General features: G+C 42.0%; 1 protein-coding gene across 2 annotated transcripts in view; it reads right to left on the bottom strand.

The window, feature by feature from the left end:
* Nucleotides 1-20,279, bottom strand: part of GRM3 (glutamate metabotropic receptor 3) — a 75,587-nt gene that overhangs the window by 10,645 nt on the left and 44,663 nt on the right. The window contains exons 2-3 of one of the 2 annotated variants that reach the window (XM_060694943.2): nucleotides 14,356-14,960; nucleotides 11,737-12,592 (exon numbers count right to left, since the gene is read on the bottom strand). In XM_060694943.2, the coding sequence (XP_060550926.2) occupies nucleotides 11,737-12,592; nucleotides 14,356-14,823 (1,324 nt within the window). In that variant the 5' untranslated portion in view covers nucleotides 14,824-14,960. Of the gene's footprint in view, nucleotides 1-11,736; nucleotides 12,593-13,630; nucleotides 13,690-14,355; nucleotides 14,961-20,279 lie in introns of those variants that run through there. The other variant, XM_087874362.1, reaches the window with a different exon arrangement.

The following is a 20,279-nucleotide window of genomic DNA, read 5'->3' on the forward strand; positions in this document are numbered from 1 at the left end:
AGCAGAGTCGCCATTCCCAAGTTTCTCATGTCTGCACATGGACATGCATAGAAGAAGGCTGGCTCAGATCCAGAGCTAAAGCTCCATGTTGGGCCTCGAACTACAGTATTTCTTTAATTATTTCTTTATTTATAGCACATGTTGAGCTAGCAACCTCATTGGAAACAAGTCATTGGAAACAAGCAATAACCTTCATGCTCAACCTGTGACTTCCCCAAAGGCACCTGAGAAGCAGACGGAACTTTTGGTCCAACAGGGCTCTTATTAGTAAAATAATAATAATAGTAATAATGGAATTATTCAATTAAATTAGGATATCAATGCCTGGGAGGATTGAGTGATGAGTGAAATCTTCTCTGACCTGCTATGAACGAATGAAGGAATGAATGAAACAATTCTAGAAGTGCTAATCCTGCTTATTCTTTGCAGCAAGAGGGCAGCAAAGAACGCAGAGCATACTCATTGATGTCCAAAGTAAGCGAAACAATATTATATATATATATATATATATATAAATAATACTTTACTATTTAACTACCAGGAATGGGTAGGATCTGTAAATTGCCTTGATGAATTAAGCTAATTTTATTATCTTCTTGAGATGATTCTGTGAAGAATTCAAAGTGTGGCATCCAGTACAGGATGAAGGGAGAGATCTGACTCTCTGTTCTATTTCACATGACATAAAAACACTGATCTTTTATCTTGGGGTGGGCAGACTTCAGTCTTGTGGAAGTTACTCTTTAAAAAACCTACTTTCCCCGTTGTCCCAAAGATGCTTCTTCAACAGACAACTGGACTTATTTGTTTTTCTTTGAACATGTTTCGTTTCTCATCCAAGAGCTGAAGAAGCTTCTTGGATGAGAAGTGAAACGTCTTCAAAGAAAAAACAAGGAAGTTCAGTTGCCTCTTGAAGAAGCACCTTTGGGACATCCATGACCTGGATGACAGAGAAACAGTAACAGTAACAGAGTTGGAAGGGACCTTGGAGGTCATCTAGTCCAACCCCCTGCTCATGCGGGAGACCTCTACTAGGGATTCGAACCGCTGAACTGCCGACCTTTCTGATCGACAAGCTCAGTGTCTTAGCCACTGAGAATCTCCATCAACATTTAGTTTCCCCATTGTATCAAAAGAGAAGTATAGAACCCCCATCAAATCAAGAGCAATTCCTGATGTCTGCTTCCATGCACTTTTATATGGTTTCCCAGAAGTACTGAGATGTCCCCCACTCCAACTTTCCAATATTAGCAGTTAACATTCCTGGATTTTTATGGGTTAACCCATGTACCTAGCCCCGTTGACCTTGTTCAGCATCTGGGATCTGTCAAGGTCAACTTTGCTGCTTAAGCTATGATTCTGAACCTGGCCACCATTGGTGCAAGCCATCATTCCAGCAAACTCAGTGCAACGCACAAGACACAGCCACATAAGTTCTTCAGGTCTGCTTTGTATTCTGTGTCAGAACGGATCCTCTCACACGGACACACCCCTCAATCCGGCAGAGACCAAAGACCAGTGCATGCCATTATTTCGCTGCTCAATATTTTGCTCCACTGAATCATTTCGAGAGCAATCATGAAACCTCGGGGGGAAAATGATAGAGAAAGGCTGCCGGTGGATTCTTTCATTGCTAAAATACGGAAGGGTCGAGCCAAGGAGAAACGGAAGGTGACAGAAGGCTGAAGCAAACAATTTTTCCTGAAAAGGGTGTTAATGATGCCTTTAGCATTCATACTGATGCAGGATTTCCTGCCTTTCTTGCAATTTTTCACATGGACCTGTCAAAAATTAGACGAGAGCACCAATCTTGGGGAAGCACCTTGAACTTCAGAGCCTAACAGACTCTTTCAATTTTTAGCAACAAATACATTCAATATTTGCTGGAGAGTTATGGAAGGGGGGAGGGAATAGTTTAAATACAGAAGAATGATGATTAGGTTATGGATGGCTGGTCCTTAAGACGATACTCCTTCGTAAAGTCCCTAGGTGTGCAACTCGGTGAAATCAAAGCTGAAAGAAACGTTCGACCACTGAAGTTATTCCTATTAAGTCCAGGAAATAGACCGGTTAAAAAAAAGGCCCTGTACCTCATTTGACTATTTCTATTGTAAGACCTCAATACTACAGTGGCATTGAGGGAGAAGAAATAGTCAACTCAATTACTGGTTTTCAAAATTTCATGAAATAAGACATTTCCTTGATAAAGGAGGGTGTTTAAAAATGTTGTACAACTCTCCTCAAACTTGCAGGAAATGAAAATATTTAAAGCAAAATAACAGAGTTGCAAAGGACCTTGGAGGTCTTCTAGTCCAACCCTCTGTTCAAGCAAGAGACCCTATACAATTTCAGATAAATGGCTGTCCAATCGCTTCTTGAAAACTTCCAGTTTTGGAGCGCCCACAACTTCTGGTAGCAAGCTGTTCCACTGGTTAATTGTCCCCATTGTCAGGAAATTTCTCCTTAGTTCTAGGTTGCTTCTCTCCTTGATCAGTTTCCATCTGTTGCTTCTAGTTCTGCCTTCAGGACAGCAGCTACAATGATGTCACATGCATGATGATGATGTCATTGCTCAAATACATGTGCCAGTGTTTTTTCATCTTGGTTCAGTTTATGGTCACCTGTGATATATAGTTCTCTCTCCCTCCCTCCCTCCCTCTCTCTCTCATTTGAGTCAAGATAAAGATGTGTGTCATTTTTAGGTCAAGCCAATAAAACATTGCTAACAAGATCAATGCACTTCTCTGAAACTGATTCCTATTCAGGATTAGATTGAGATAATTTAAATATATTTAACACCTGAGTGCTGCTTTGGAAAGCTGCCTGAAAAACATTCATGGAAGTATCTAATCTTCTAACTATCGATTCTACAAAACCTACAGCAAATAAAAGGGAAAGGATGAGGCCCAGCAAAAAACGAAAGATCTCTTGAAAATAAGTTTAATAGGTCTTACTCTAAGGAAATTGACTACACATTTTCATCCTTAAAAGTTCATTTCTAGTGTATTTTTATTACTTATTTATACAACTGTGTGAAGCTTCAGTTGAGAGGTCTGATGATCCCCAAATGGAATCAAATTTCCAATCAAATGATCAAGTTGAACCAGGTGCCTTCAAATCAAATCACACACACACACTTCTCTTCCCCCAGAACCAATTGAACCGAAATCATTAACAGCATTTTAAAATTGGACCCTTTCCCCCTACTTGATTGCTGATTTGGGAGAAAGGATTTTCAAGCAAAGGTTTCTACTAAGTTTATGGTCGCAGAGATAAATCAAAATACAACTACAATTCTGTTCTACTTCACTGTGACTAAATTTGTATATTCTTCACTAATATTGTTTGCAGTTTAACTCCCTCCTAGGATGATACGCTGCAGAGGAGGGTGGCTGGGCTATTTCTAGCATAAGTAGGATGGGAAACTTTTTGGATGCTTTCTGAGATGTTCGTCTAGCTCAGGCAATGGCAATAGGGGTGGCCCGGAGAAAGGGAGGAGGAAGATGATGGTCCTGCACTGTGGTGGATCCTTCCTCAACATAGAGCAGGCTTTGACCAAACAAAAGGATGAGGAGAGAAGATAAGAAGCTGCCCAGAATCTACTAAGGCCTGCAAGGGGTTCTACTTCCACTGCACCCTATGTCTCTGTCTCTGTCTCTGTCTCTCTCTCTCTCTTTGCCCCACTTCCTAGCAATCTGAATGCAAAGGGAGCTGTCCATGGTGCTGGTGATGTTTCTGGCAAGAGGATGAAGGAGAAAGTGCTGATCCCACAACAGATGCCACCACCCAGGATGCGGTCAAAATCATTAAGATTTAATGACCTAATGGTGTGATGAAAGTCCCATTCAATGTTCGATGACCCTGGGTGGACAGCCCTATGCATCAGCAATGGTTAGCACCACCCTGACCTCTTATTGCTTCATCGCTTCTAGACTGGAAGCCAAATACCCAAAGATGAAACTCAAGGTGTCAGATCAAGGGATGATAGCTATTTAGCTGACTATCTAAGCAGCTAAATAGCCAGATAGATAGATAGATAGATAGATAGATAAATAGATAGATAGATAGATAGATAGATAATACATAGAGAATAAAATAGAATAGAAAAGAAAAATAGAATGAAATAGAATGGAATGGAATGGAATGGAATGGAATCAAATCAAATCAAATCGAATAGAATAGAATAGAATAGAATAGAATAGAATAGAATAGAGCAGAACACATCAGAACTAATAGAGAACATTTCACCAAGGGTGCTACCAGTAGTAGCATCTTTAACGGATGGATGGATAGATAGTCTAGATAGATAGGTAGATAGGTAGGTAGATAGGTAGATAGACAGACAGACACACAGATGATAGATAGATAGATAGATAGATAGATAGATAGATAGATAGATATAGATAGATAGATGATAGAGAGATAGATTTTGATTATTTTTCTTTTCCATTTAGTCACTCACCAAAGGACATTATCTAAGAGGAAATACTGTGGATATAACAGCTCTTTCCCGAAGCCTATTCAGTTGATATGATGAGAGAGTTAAAAATAACAACATTAGCTGGGTTCAGGATTCCCTCCCTTCATATTTTTTCCCCTGCAGAATCAAATTATGTGCCTGCTTACTTTATGGCTAAAAAAAAAAAAGAAATCTCACCTCAGATCCCCTGTTCTCCTTCCCTGGGCTTGTTTAAGAGCCAGGCAGTACCGTTTGCTGGCTTAAAAAAATAATAAAAATAAATGTGGTGTTCTGTTGAAGCAGGCCTCCATGGTCTGGAAATGAAGTGGGGGACGATGGAAATGAATTCTGCACATTGTTATGATTGGGAGAAAAATAATAGCTGTCAGTTATATAAGGATATGAAGAAAACCCTACACACACACTCACACACACAAAGACACACACAGCTGCCCTGTATTTTATTTCTAGAATTTCTGTTCAGAGGAAACCATTTAAAAATCTTGATTTTATCTTTTAAATTTCCAACCTTTCCTACTGTTTAGTTGTAAGGTTTAATGTAGATACAAACATACACAATATATATGACTCACACGTTTTGGTTTGTGTGATACGTCTGCCTGATATCTGATGTCTACAGAGGTATGTGTCTGTGTAGAGAAAACGAAAGAAGAAAATTGTTTTCTTTCCTTCTTTTTTCCCCTCTATAATAATAAAAAGTTAAATATCTGCTTCTTTTCAAAATCAATTGTGTTTTAGCTTTACTTCAAAGTAAATTATCATATTTTTCAAAGAAAGTCAACCACAGATTCCACCGAGGCCCCTAAATGCATTGATTTTTTTTTTTTAATTTCAGGTAGACTAGATCACTTTAAATCTTTTTAATGCTCTTTAACACTCTGTGGCTTGAATGATGTCTTTACATTTCCGGGGAGAGTTGAAAACTGGGAAAAACTGTGTGCATGAAAGGCAGATTTTTTTTTCATTTCTTTTCCCACTAAATCAAATTACATCCCAATTATGTGAGACAGAGGAACTTGGCCTGCCTTGGCATCTTGTAGATTGGCCAAAGTGAATGGAGCTAGTCATGAAACTTCACGAATACATCCGGATAAATGCTCTTGTCAAGGATACAGAATTGCTTGCTGCAGTCTTATTCCAGAAAGCTCCCCCTCCCCAGTTTCCCAGTCTAATCCAGAAGAGAGATAGAATCAAGATCATGTGAAGCATTAGTACCTCTTTGAATACTGCATCCAGTTTTGGTCATCATATTTTTAAAAAAGATGTTGAGACTCTGGAAAGAGTGCAGAGAAGAGCAACAAAGATGATGAAAGGCCTGGAGGCTAAAACATATGAAGAACGGTTGCAGGAATTGGGAATGTCTAGTCGAGTGAAAAGAAGGACTAGGGATGAACAGTCTACCAATATCAGAGGGGCTGCCACAAAGAAGAGGGGGGTCAAATTATTTTCCAAAGCACCAGACAAGACAAGAAAAAATGGTTGGAAACTAATCAAGGACAGAAGCAACCTGGGATTAAGGAGAAACTTCCTGACAGTGAGGACAATTCACCTATGGAACGACTTGCCTCCAGAAGTTGTGGATGCTCCATCACTGGAGGCTCTTAAGAAGAGACTGGACAGCCATTTTTCTGAAGTGGCATAGGGCTGTGATGGTGACCCTATGGCACATGTGCTGGAAGTGGCATGCAGAGCCAAATCTCTGGGCACGCCAGCCATGGCTCGTTGATCTTCCGGGTTCCAGCACAGGAGTGCGTGCTCATGGGGGGAGCACCAGAAACCAGAAGAGCAGCTCCTTGGTGCACATGCACAGGAGCGCAGGAAACCAGAAGACCAGGCGATAGGCATGCATGCGCCCACAGGAAACAGGAAGCTCAGCTTCCAGCATGTGCATGCATGCCAGGGAACTGCTCTTCTGGTCTCCGGTGCTGCTGCGTGTGTGCGCCAGGGAGCTGCTCTTCCAGTTTCCGGCCCTCCCCCCATGTGCGCACACGCTCCTGTTTTGGCACTCGGTTCCGAAAAGCATCGCCAACACTGGCATAGGGTCTCCTGCTCAAGCAGGGGGTTGGACTAGAAGACCTCCAAGGTGCCTCCCCACTCTGTTATTCTGTTATCCTGGGATTTCTTTGTGGTTTCCAGTCTATGTTTTAAGGAGATTCTTCTCTGCTCTGCTTTTTGAAATGAGCCAAGGTCCAGCACACTCTGCTTCCTAATGCACTAAGCATGTTTTCCAACAGCCCCATCACTATTCATAAGGAATCCTTGGCACTGCTAACCATTCCACCCATTTGCCATCTTTCTTACGCGGCCTTTTATTTATGCCTTATTTCTGAGAGCTCCTTGCTGGCTCTAGTCTGGCTTTCATTATTTTTAGGTTCTGCAAGCTTCTTTTAGAGAAACCTGGCCTGATTTCAGATGATTTCTACCATATTTAAATATATCTATTCAACTGGGAATCTTTAAAGTTTGCTGTTTTCAACAACATAAAGTTGAGGCATCTTGAACAAAAGACAGTTATTGTGCCAAAGAGATAAGCATAGAAATGCAAGGTACTTTCCTAGTTTGTTAACCCATAATTCCCAGAGCGATCTGCAAGAAATTCCCAAGGACGTTAAAAAAAAAAAAAAACTAGAGTTGTGTAGCCTTGCGTTAACTCACAGAATCACATTTGGGCAAGTTCCTAATTTGAAGAATTAACTGGAAGCTGAGCTCTTCACAAGCTGGGTATTGTGCCAAGAAATAAATCAGATGGAAAATAATTCTACCATATGCTAACAAAAGAATGAACAGTTTCAGCTAAACACTTTTTCAAAAAAGTTATGTAAACTACTCCCTGGGTTAAGAATAAGTTCCATCATGCCTAAGTCTGTTTTTAACTTGAATTTGCAGGTAGCTCAGAACTTGTACTGACAAACAGACAACGACTAAAAATGGTGGACGGAGTTGTCCTTCTTTGAGCTGACCAACTCTGAAAGCATCCAATGTGTTTTCATAAACTTCTGAAAACAGGCTGTTGGTTAAAAAGGCACAGCTTCAAGGGTTCGTGTTTGTTTAACCCAGATTTAGGGTTCAGCACATAGTGTGAAAACACTCTGACATGCCAAGTAGTTTTCACGCTCATTTGAGGCTGAAGAAGGCTCAAAAGGATAAAATACTTTATCTGACTTTCTATATTAGACAGAAGATGAGGTATCATTATAACAAGGGCCAGTTTAATGTAGAAGATAGCAATCTAGAACCCAGGAGATCTTCTGGTTCTCTCTTCTAGTTCTCTTAGGCATGGAAGTCAGTTGGATGACTTTGGATCTATCATTGCCTTCCCATCCAACTTTACCACAGACCACACAGTGTTGTTAAAGTGAAAGAAAATATAGACTAGACTAGACTAGACTAGACTAGACTAGACTAGACTAGACTAGACTAGAATAGAATAGAATAGAATAGCAGAGTTGGAAGGGGCCTTGGAGGTCTTCTAGTCCAACCCCCTATCCAGGCAGGAAACCCTACACAACTTCAGGCAAATGGTTATCCAACAACTTCTTAAAAACTTCCAGTGTTGGAGCATTTACAACTTCTGGAGGAAGTTGTTCCATTGATTAATTGTTCTAATTGTCAGGAAATTTCTCCTTAGTTCTAGGTTGCTTCCTCCCTTGATTAGTTTCCATCCGTTACTTCTTGTCCTGCCCTCAGGTGCTTTGGAGAATAGCTTGACTCCCTCTTCTTTGGGGCAGCCCCTGAGAAGGCAAGAGCATTATGTACACACCTTGATTTGCACAAAATAAAGGCAGGATAGACACTGAGCTGCCATAAGACAACTCCAGCAGTATATTTTGAAGCCAGACTCCATCTGGCATGGAGTAATACTTTAAGGGACTACAACAACAACCGGAAAAAAAATAGATTTTATTCAGCTGCAATTCTCAGCTGGTCTATATGGCACAGAAGGTGGGGACTTAGGGGGGCTGTTGTGAGTTTGCCTGGGGAGAATGTGTGCTGCAGGCCAACGACCCTATTTACTTTCTTACCTGAATGGAGTGGTTACCATGGAAATGGACTCTCAAGATGTGTGTATGTGTGTTTTTTTTTTCTCACTTTACTGGAAGTTCAGCAAAACCCCACTCTCTTTTTCCTTTCTTCTTGAAAAGAGGAGAATGGATAGAGATCAAGATGGAAAATAGGCCCCAGCCAATTTTTTTCTTTTTTAAAAAAAGAGCTATTGAGGTAAAGTGGCTGATTTCAGGAAAACAAAAATAGTACCCAGTGCAAAACCCCAATTCACGCGATAGGAGAACTCAAGTGTTGAACACTGTTGCGCAAATCAATTTCCACAAGATCTTTGCTTAACCTGCTTTATGGAACCATTCTTGTGGAAGAGTAAACAAGATGCCGTCTGTCAGGTTATGAGATGGGGATGCGGAGACCCAATTTCCCCTCCCCCCCTTAAACTCCTTTAAACCCTCAAATGTTGTGACTCAAGAAACAAATCAGTCTAACAAGGTCTTCAAATGTGGATTGTGCATTTCTGTGGGATGCAGAAGGGGAATTTTTGTTGGCTTATTTCTATTTTGAAATGTATTTGAATGTTATTTCTATTTTGCCTTTCCTGCAAGGAATTAAGGTGGGATGTGTGTTTTTTTAAAAAAAATAATTTATGAAATCTTGTGAGGTTGGTCAGGTAGAGAATGGGCCCAAACTCATCCAGGGACTTTGCTGGCTGATTGATAATCAGACGTAATCCAGACGTAGGCCAGGTTTTTTGATGTTAGGGACTACAGCTTCCCTAAATCTCAGCTAGTAGGACCAGTCATCAGAATTATGGAACCCTGCAGGCTGAAATCACACTGCCCTGCTCCAAATATTAAACTATATGTCCTTGTTGAAGGACTTTCTTTCAAGAAACATTTTGACCTGGATAAAAATGATCATTTTCACAGTTAGCTTCCACTTTAAAATATTGTCGCCACAGGTCCTTTTAGGATGGACCTTTATTTCAGAAAGCTGCCCTTTAAATTTATTTAATTTAATGCTTTTTTTTTTTTGGCTCCGCTCTTGTATATTCCTTTGTCAAGCAAAGTTATAAATAAAATAAAAAGTTCCAAATAAAATAAAAACATAAATATTTTTAGCCCTTAGGAACCCTTTTTTCCCGATTTGCTGTTTTTCAGGTTCGCCGTTCACTTTTATCCAAGGAAACACGGCTGCTGTATTTTGTAATACAGCCCTCCTTACTGTTCTGACCTCGGCTTCCTTAGAAATTAAACAGCATAAACTTGGCCCCTGCAAACCTCTTTAATTCATACGGCTGTAAATTACTTTCATTTACAGTCCGCAAAGCTTGATAAACAGTCTTTCAGAGGAAGATTATCAACACCTACCTATCTCACGTGGAACGCTGCCAAGGAGCTAATTTCCAGCCGCAGGGCAAGGCCAAACTTGGCACAGAGTCACAAACAGAGGTTTCAAATCTTGAATCGGCCAGATGAACTAATTGCTTCCTGCAAAAGCTCACATCCCATTTGCTCTTCTTTTATGTCTTATGGGAGGGGCCAAGCATCTCCAATCCTTACTCCCAAGTCGACCCTGTTTCCTTAATTGTTCCTGTCTCCTGGCAGCTCTGCGCATGCCCACACTGGGAACAGGCTCATGCTGTTCTTCTGCTGATGTCAGACTCCGGAGACTCCGGAGGCAGCAAAAAACTCCCAGATGGCCTTGGCCCCCTCTCTGCCTCTGACTCAGAACCATCGTCCGAGCCATCCCCAGACTTCAGGACTGGTCCACGCTCCTCCCCAACCTCCTCACTGTCTGAATCTGCTGCCAGCTCTGCTGGCCACTGGCGGGCCACAACACTTACGTCTTCCTTGAGAAAGGTCTTGGAAACACTCTTGACTGGCATCTTGGTGCCAAACAACGGCCATTTTAAAGGAAGCCAATCTGTGCCCAGTTTTTTCTCACTCTCTTTTGCTGCTTTGTCCCAAAATGCTGCTTGCTTTTGGGACAAAATATCTTCTGGAATGGGCACATTGGAAACAATCAATAGCTCAGAGAAACTGGTGACTTCATAAAGCCCTTATTTCATTCCTAGGAGGAGAAGGCAAACAGCTGTTAAAATAAGAGATGGTTTTGCTCCCATTATATAGGAAAGCAGGTTCCTGTTTTGTGGTTACTAAAGTTTTCACTAAAACCTTTGGAAGGGTAGCTAAAAATACAAACTGCACTGGCTCGCGTGCGGCTTTTCCTACGTGCAAATTTCATTTCTTAACTCATAACTTTTATTTTTAGTAGTGTTTTTAATGACTACTGGTGGTTCGTGGTGAACGTTTGTTATTTTAGCTGTTTAGTGCTATTTGTTGTATTTGAAATGTTCATATGGCTAGAAAACAATATTTTTTGAAAATCTGTATCACCCCAAATGGTTTAGGGTAGAGAAAATCAGTGCTAAAATAACCAGGTCATCTTTGAGCTAGAATGAAGCTTTTTAAGAATTTCTCTGGAAAGTGGGCAGTGAACCATTCCAGAGACATTCTGAAATTAACCAAAGAGAAAAGCAACCTGGAATTAAGGAGAAGTTTCCTAATGGTGAGAACAATTAACCAGTGGAACAGCTGGCCTCCAGAAATTGTGGGTGCTTCATCACGGGAGGTTTTTAAGAAGAGACTGGAGAGTCATTTGTAGAGGGTTTCCTGCCTGAGAAGGGGGTTGGACTAGAAGACCTCCAAGGTCCCTTCTAACTGTGTTATTCTGTTATTCTTGTTATCTGGATCTGGCTTTCTTTGACTGCTTAACTTTCTCTCCCTTGCCTAACTTCTCCAGAAAACAAACTCTTCCTACATAGAGAGACCAAAAAAAAAGTCCATCTGGCACCATCTCTTAAATGGCTCCCCGATTTACCTGTCTCTTCTAATCCTGCCTGTTTCCCTCCGAAGCGACATCTGTGTTTGTTTTCCTGACATTTTGTTGGATTTTGGTGGAACTGCTGGCTACCTCTTGATTTATACTGCCAGACCTCAAAATAGAACGAAAAGGCATTTGCAGTTGTTTGTCTTGGTAATTTAATCAACAGAAGCTCTTGGCTTTATCTAGTTCTGTTAAGTCCTCCCTTGCCTCAAGATAACATAAATATTTTACTCAAAGCAGTTGATTTTTACCTCACCTCAAACCCTGCTTGAACAAGACGGCCCAAGACAAAGAAGAGGCTGAATCAGTGAGAATAAACCATAACCATTTTCGAGGGAAAGCATCCGAAGAGGCTGATGGTTTACCTGTAAAGTTGACTTTGAGTAAGTAGTCTTTGTACAGCTTTTTGCCGTCCAGGTGCTTCATGCCGTCACAGAGCTTGGTTGTGTTCGGACACATTGTCCTCTGCATTTTGTGCAAAGCGTGGGCCAAGGCATACACCGCGTTGACCACAAACATGATCTTGGACTCTTGTTCGTAGTTGGAACTGTTGATAGACAAGTGCTTGTCACACACCTTTTTGTGGGTTTTCCTGTTCTGAAGGCCGCACTGGAATTTCTGCTCCCAGAAGTCCTTAAACCAGGGATTGCGATGGTTGGTATAAGGGGTGAGGCTCTGGAAGTATCGGTCAAACTCTTTGACCGGATGGGAAGCAAGCTCTAGAGTGATGGCCCCGCTGGCAACGTGTTCGTTGCCCTTGACCACGCTCTCCTGGGCCCCCCAGCCGTCACTGGCCACCCAGGTAAAGGAGACGTTGAACCGGTTGGCTGCGGCGATGAGCTCCCGAGAATCATCGCTACGCATGAACAAGACCACTACTCTGGCGTTGGGTTTCTGGAGAAGTTCTCTAATGACGCTGTCGTAGGACTTTCGGATATTGGACCGGCCGACTTTCTCGGAGGTGGCGATGCAGATGTTTCTCAGCCGGGCTTCTTGTTCGAAGGCTTCGATCCCCGTTTCTCCATAGTCTCCTTCCGAGGCCACCGTGGACACGTACGTCCAGTTGAAGAAGCGCAGGATCTCAGCCATGGCTTTGGCTTGATAGAAGTCAGGAGGCACCGTCCTGGCAAAGTAGTCATACCGGGATTTATCACTGAGCTTGGCGCTGGTGGAAGCATAGCTGATCTGAGGAATCTGGAAGAGCCGGAGCAAATTGGCCACCTGGAAAGAGAAAAAGGGCCATTAGGATGCGGAGAAAGTCCACTCGCTTTCCAGGAGTGGATCCAGAATTTGGTGAATGATCTGGACTCTTCTAGAAGACTCTGGGAGCATCTAATATGATGATCCTTGGATTCCTTCCTTCCTTCTTTCTTTTCTTTCTTCCTTCCTTCCTCCTTTTTTCTTTCTTTTTTCTTCCCTCCTTCCTTCCCTCCTTCCTTTTTCCTTCCTTCCTTCTTCCCTCCCTCCCTCCCTCCTTCCATCCTTCCTTCCTTACTCCCTCCTTTCTTTCTTTCCTTCTTTCTTTCCCTCTTCCTCCCTTTTTTCTTCCTTCCTTCCTCCCTTCCTTCCTTCCATCCTCCCTCCCTCCCTTCCTTCCTTCCTCCTTCCTTCCTTCCTTCCCTCCCTCCCTCCCTCCCTCCCTATAAAATTTCAGATTTAGAATTGAAGAGAGATAACTGACCTACCCATTTGAGAAGAATGAATGAATGAATGAATGAATGGGTAGGAATCAGAAATCCAATACAGGTTTTAGACTCTGGCTTATTAACGAAGCACAAAGCAGAAGACTTTGCTTTATTATCAGACATAATTCATAATCATGTCCTTCCTTCTTATAAAATTTCTATTTATTGTTATTTTTTTCCTCAGCAGCAGCAAAGGGGAGAGCGGATAGAATTAAATGTACCCGTATGGTATTCAGAAACCATAAATTAGTTTACCATTTTGTACAGATCCAACCGTTGAACTTCAAGAATTAGATATTCCTTTGCTGCAATGCAAATTATTGATTACATTCAATCAATGATTGCTCAATGAACTATTAGAGTATATGCTGTTTGGACTCAGGTATCGAATATTTAAATTAATATATCTGCATTTCTACAAATGTGAGAGTTAAATCTTTTAATTGCATCACTAAGATATAATAAGATTTTACTCCTGTATAACTGATTTGCTCACATTTGTGCCTGCAGGGAAATAATTGAGACAAAAATATCCTGAAAAAAAACCCCGAAGCGGTGGCTGTTTAAAAGTTACCTCCTGCCATATCCATCTTGAAAAATCACACTGCAAAAGCGATCTGAATATTCATGATTGGTTATTAAAACCCTCCAGGAAGATAAAAGCTTGAAGAACCTTGTGATGTCATCAGCAAACAGAACAACGAGACAAGAGGCCGATAATCCTTATTATCCTGATTGTATCGGCACTTCCAGCTGAGGAGCTGTTATCACCCAGCCAAGTCTTCTGGCTCTTGGACTGAAGGATGCGTTGTCAGATGGCCAATGAGCCAAAAAGAATAACTACTTAAGCTGGAGATCTGAGCCTTGTTTCTGTCAAGCATTCTTGGCCTGAAGAAGGCTAATAGCAGAAGTCAAAGTTTTGGAGGCCATCTCCTTTAATGTTTAAATTTTGGAAGGTTCCAAGTTTGATCTGCAGGATCTTCCATTAAATAATGTTAATCATGCCTGGAAAGATCTTGAGATCTTGGAGAACACATTCAGATTTTGAAATGGCTGGCCTTGAAGGAAGCATTATTCCGACCCAACATTTAGACATTTCATACTTTCTCGTAGATGATACTGAGATTATCATGAGAAACATTTAGTGGCTACCATCCCCTCCAATTCTTTTGCCTTAAACTGTGACTGCACAACCCAACCCCACCAGTCCTGATCTCATTGGGAGATCCTTAGATATTCCCTGAAACGGGTGAATGATCATGGACATGCTACATTATTTTTATGGATGGACCTGCTCACCTGTATGGAAACACTGCTGTAAGATCCTCCGATGACCCCCGCGATGAGTAACGGGGTGTTTTCTTGAACTGCATATGAGCCATCAGGACACATGTACTCTGCTTCATCCACTTTAGTCAAAGAAGCCCTGACAAACTCCAGGGACTGTTCCAAAGCATAGGTGTCTCGTGAGCAAGTATCCAAAATGTGAACTCCAAGCTTGATCCCTGGGAGCAAGTGGCTGTCTCTGTTGATCTCATCGATGGCAAACAGCATGGCCTCCAACCTCTGGATGCCTCGGTCTTCGTTGATTCGTCCACATTCTTCGGCGCCAGTGCCTTTCTCCTTGATTGGGAAGAGACCTCCCAGCACCAGGTCTCCTTCTATTTTGATTTCTTTCCTTAAAAAGTTGTGATCGCCTAACGAAAGGAAGACACTCCTGGAGAACAAAACCAGCACAAGCATAGAAAGCTTTGCCAACATCTTCATCTCCTCTTCCGGCAGCTCTAAGAAACCTTGGTAGAAACGTCAGAGGTCTTCATTCTCTCCAGCACGCAACTGCGCCGGAGGAAGAGCCATCCCATCGAGAAGGAAGGAGCAAACCAACTGGAGCTTCTGTCAGGTGCCTACAGAGATGGAAAAGGGTGAGGAAGAAAGTGAAATGCAGAACAGATCATAGACTTTTTAGAAGTGTTCACTGCAAATATCTTCAGGGTAAGTCTTCATGGGAAGCTTGGATCAAGCCCTCTAATGTGGTGACACGAGAATGACAGGATGACTATTCTTACCAGTCTGAAGTCCTCCTGGAAATGGGATGCAATGGTTTTGCATGGATGGCCAAACTCAACTGATTTGCTACTCTGAAAACAGGCCAGGTTATTGTCAACCCTGAAGTGAGCCTGGCCGAAGCCATCTTGAAGGCTTCAGGGCTGCCACACAGCAGTGGGAGTGGGGGGGGGGGGAAATAGTTAGATGGGGTTTTGTAGCCAAAAACAGTAAAGTTTTCCTGAGGGAACTGAGGACATTCTCACAGATGGCTGGCCAGAGGAGGAGCCGGTAACTCAGCAACCAGCCAGCACCTGAATTGGACAGCGTGACCAGTGACTTGGGAGGGAAAGGGAAACTTGTACTTTTAATTAGGTGAAAGCCGCGGGAAACCTCAGAGTCGGCTTTCACCAGTTTGTGCCAAAATGATGCATCCAATAAATCGTTTTTTGAGGAACTTGAGTGCCTCGGAGTTTGTTTTCTATGGGTGCAATACTTGGAGCGCTGACATCTATTGTTCATACAAACACAGTCTATTTCTGAACTTCATGAAAGATCCCAACGGTGTTTTTTTTTCTCAAAAGGCATCCAAGCTTCTTCAGTTCTTCTTCAGAACTGAAGAAGCTTCTTGGAGGAGAAGCGAAACATCTTCAAGGAATAACGAAGAAAGTCCAATTGCCTTTTGAAAAAGCAGTTTTGGAACAACCATGACCTGGATGACTGAGAAGCTCCATTGTCATGTAGGAAAGGACCTTCCTTTTGTACCATGATGCAAATCAGCTGCCCAGGAAAAGCCAATTTTCTCCATCTTGAAGGAGACCTCTGCAGTAGGTAACTCCTATTGGAGTCCGCCATGCTGCCTAACAGAGCTAGCACTTATGACACACACTGTGTGGATGTGTGTTGGGATTGCACAATTTCTAAGATGTTTTGGGTTGATAATCTGAGAATTGCACTCCCAGAACATTTTAAGGCAACAGGTTGGAGAGCAGGGCTTAATTAGGGATACACCCTTATCTTTTCTTGGTCAAACAGTTGGACAAATAAATGCCTTTCTTATTTATCTTTCCAACAAATATCTGGGGACATCTCCATAGATAAAGAGACGACCCACTCTTGCCCATTTTTGAGATCCGTGATAAATTAGTAGCTCTCAGCATATTCTGAAATATTCAAAACTGGCAAAAGCTTTCAATTCCAAGTTACTTGTTTCATAACCATCATAACTGTGAACGGTTGTTAAACGAGGCAGTTGCTAAGTGAAGACTTTAAGGGATCAAGAAAGGGCAGATTGCTAGCTATTCCCAGGTTTTGGACCTGCAGGGTTGCAAAATGGATGTGCTTGTCACATGGTAATATTCCTGGATGGTTGGTATGCCCTTTCAAGATATGGGTGAAAGATACCCTGAATGCTCCCTATGAAAAATAGATTGCAACCTGAAGGAAATAAAAAAAATAATTGGAGTGGACGAGGAACAGAATTTCTACTTAGACAGAATTTCTCTCGGAGGCTGAGCTCTTGTCTGGAGAACCTCTCAGCTATAAGGCTGTGCTTTTCTCAGGTCACGTTTATAGAAATGGACAGGAAAGCAATTCCTCTGTTTAGTTTCCTGGTTCTTTTTTTTTAAAATAATCTTTCTCTTTATTTATTTATTTATTTATTTTAGGCTTTCCCCCCTCAATGATTTCACTTGGAGAACCTACAGATCTTCTGCAGCCTGTGTTTTTCGTCAAAATGGCAATGCATTTTCAAGTCTTCCAAGAGACACACATTATTAAATTGTAAAAAGGTTGAACATAACACACTAAAATAGGCTACCTACTTTCCCTGAAGGGAAATCTATCCATCTATATCTATCTATCTATCTATCTATCTATCTATCTATCTATCTATCTATCTATCATCTATCTATCTATTATCTCTCTCTCTCTTTCTCTCTCTCTATCATCTCTCTCTCTCTCTCTCCATCTCTCTCTCTCTCATTCTCCATCCATCCATCCATCCATCCATCTATAATGTAATCTGTCTACTTACCTATCTATCATCTATCATCTCTCTTCCCTCTCTCTCTCTCTCCCTCTCCCTCTCTCTCTTTCTATGTTTATCTATCTATCTATCTATCTATCTATCTATCTATCTATCTATCTATCTATCATCTATCTATCATCTCTCTCTCTCTCTCCCTCCCTCCCCACCCCCTCTCCCTCTTGCTATCTAGCTACCTTGGTATCTATCATCTAGTAAAAAAAAAATGTAAGAGACTTTACATTTGCAATATTTCTATCTCCACTTTCCAGTATTTGGGCTGGCTCCTTTCGGAGTGAAGGAATGCCTTTCTGACATTCAGTAGCACAGGACTAAATGGTGACTCCTTTAAGTCCTGTGGATTTCAATTTTGGCTTTTCTCAGTTTCCTTCAAAGTACATAAAACTGTGGCTGCGATAGGTCAAAATCCAAACTTAAACTATTTTGTCGACAAAGGCTGTGATTTATACACGGGGTGTCCTTTGAACATGTTGGTCTGAATATTAAAAGAATGTAAAATGATTTCCAAATTCATAGGACTTAGTCGGAGAACAATAAATTCTACAAAAAGCAATAAAAATACAAATAAGTTATACAAAGGAGATGCACAGAAACATCATAACTCTTATGCCAAGAATCAGAAACTCCGCTCCAGCAGTGGATGCTGATGAATTTAGAATATATAACTTTATGGAAATAAGGCATCTGAAAGATGACTGTAGGATTGTGATTCAAATCTAAATTCAATCAGATTTTTCCAGACTGGAACCCTCACATTGGGATGATAACTCCATGAATTTTCTACCAACTAGTGTAACTGCACACGGACAGGTTCTACCTCCCACTCATGAGCCTGATGCTAGCTTAGATGATGGCCTGTGGCCTTCAGAAAGATGTTATTATTATTATTATTATTATTATTATTATTATTATTATTATTATTATTTATTGAATTTCTATACCGCCCTACTCCCGAAGGACTCAGGGCGGTGTACAGCCATGAAATAAAACACATAAATATACAAAATTTAAAATCGAATAAAATGAATTAAATAAATTTGGCTGAATTAATACCCATAATTTAAAATACCCATAATTTTAAAATACATTAAAAATTTAAAATTTACACTTAAAAGGGAGAAGATGTTCTCTTGCTGTTGTCTACTTCAGAACTGCCTTGAGAGTAAATGAGAAGGACAACAGTGTTCAGTCAACTATGGGCATCTCGTACAAGCCACGATTACATCACTGAGGACATGATGTCATTATACAGGTGAGACTCTTAAGATTCCATCACATGATGAGATCATGATAAACATCACTTCCGTGCATTGTTGAGGCTAATGAATTATGATGAATTTATGCATTCCTGCATAAATCTACTTAAATGTATGCTGTGTTGAATCCAGTGGAGTTTAGTGGGTACTTAAATTTGAGAAAAATCAAAGCTGTTATGTCCTCTGATTACAGAGAATCTGCTCAACATTAGAGAAGTAACTTCAGCAAATTAGCCAAAATTCAACACACTCGTACACTAAACACACCACACGCACAAACACCGAAGGATAGTAATTATTGCATTGCACAAATGTCGCCCCTCTGTCTTCGTTCTCACTGGTGCATGATGATGTCGCGGTTAATAGAACAAATGTTTCGCGAGCGAGTAAAAGCCACACCAAATTACATCGCGCGATCAGCCTGATTATTTTAACAGCTCTGCCAAGCGCGGCCTGACGATCGCTGGAGCTGTGGCAGGCGTTAAAAAAAAAGAGAAATAATTAAAGCAGCATGATGGATGGCGGATTCCACTTGCTTGCTTGTATGTTTCAATTGTGACTGTCACAAGAGCACATCGGCCACAAGTGCCGGGCCTGGTTATAAATCACTCAAAAGGTTTTTTTTTTCCAAGCGGTGTATCGATTTTTCCCACGTCTGCACACTCACATGTACATTTCTCCCGGGCAAGAAGCCAACAATAAAACCGAAGTGGATAAAATCCTGTGCTGTTTTGTTCAAGTTAGTAATCAAGGGAAGGTCTATTAAAAATTAGGAAGGAAACCAAGCCCAGCACCAACTTCATGACAGGCTACCTTAGTCTTATTTCTTTGGGCGATATTGGACCGTACGTGATTTATAGGATCTAAATTAGAGATTGGGTTCAGCGACAACTTCTTGTTCAAGATGCTGTTACCTGATCTTCTCAAAGGTACCTTGTGAAGTGCCATCAAGTCAGGCATGACTCCTGCAGACGGTTACGGTTCACAGCTCTTCCAAGGAGGCTTACGTGATATTCTTGATCCCATCCATCTGTCGTCTTCTCCTTCATCTCCTCACCTCCACCGCATCAAGTCAGTTCTTTCTTCTAGCATGTACTAGGACAGTGATGGTGAATCTTTTTTTCCTCGGGTGCCAAAAGTGCGCACATGTGCGCGATAGCACACGCGCGTGCCCACACCCATAATGCGCATGCACGCGCAATCCCCCCTGCTGCCCTGCCCCCCTGTGCAGGGGTGTGCAACCCCCCCACGCTCCCCTCCACCCCATGCATGCACACACGACCCCCCCCATGCCCTGTTTTGGCCTCCCTGAAGCCTTCGGAGGCCAGAAACGGCCCGTTTCCAGACTTCTGGTAGGGCCATTTTTCACCCTCCACAGTCTCTGGAGGCTTTCCTGGATCCTCCAGGAGGGCGAATACTGCCTCCCCTGCCCCTCCGGAGGCCAGAAATGGCCCATTTCCAGACTTTCAGTTTTTCACTCTCCCAGAGCCTCTGTGCAAGCCATGTACTTACCTGGCATGCAAAATGGGCTGCGTGGAGACTCCTGAGAGGGGCAGGGCGGCAAGGGCATGCGCGCGCATCTTCCACATGTGTGGCAGACCCGAAAATCAGCTTGCAGGCTGGAGGCACACATGTGCAGTGGAGCTGATCTAGGGCGACGGCTTGCGTGCCCACAGAAATGGCTCTGCATGCCACCTGTGGCACCCGTGCCACAGGTTCGCCATCACGGCACTAGGACATAGAATAATAGAATTATAGATCTGGATGTCTAAGCTAACGAATCTAAACTTAAACATCTTTTCAAGTCTATGCTTGGACAGCTCAAATGAAGAGAAACTTCCTTGGTTATACTAGTGAGTTGCCCTCCCTGCACTTAA

This window comes from Pantherophis guttatus, chromosome 7, assembly GCF_059756535.1.
Source record: "Pantherophis guttatus breed Tessera chromosome 7, ASM5975653v1, whole genome shotgun sequence".
NCBI lineage: Eukaryota > Metazoa > Chordata > Lepidosauria > Squamata > Colubridae > Pantherophis > Pantherophis guttatus.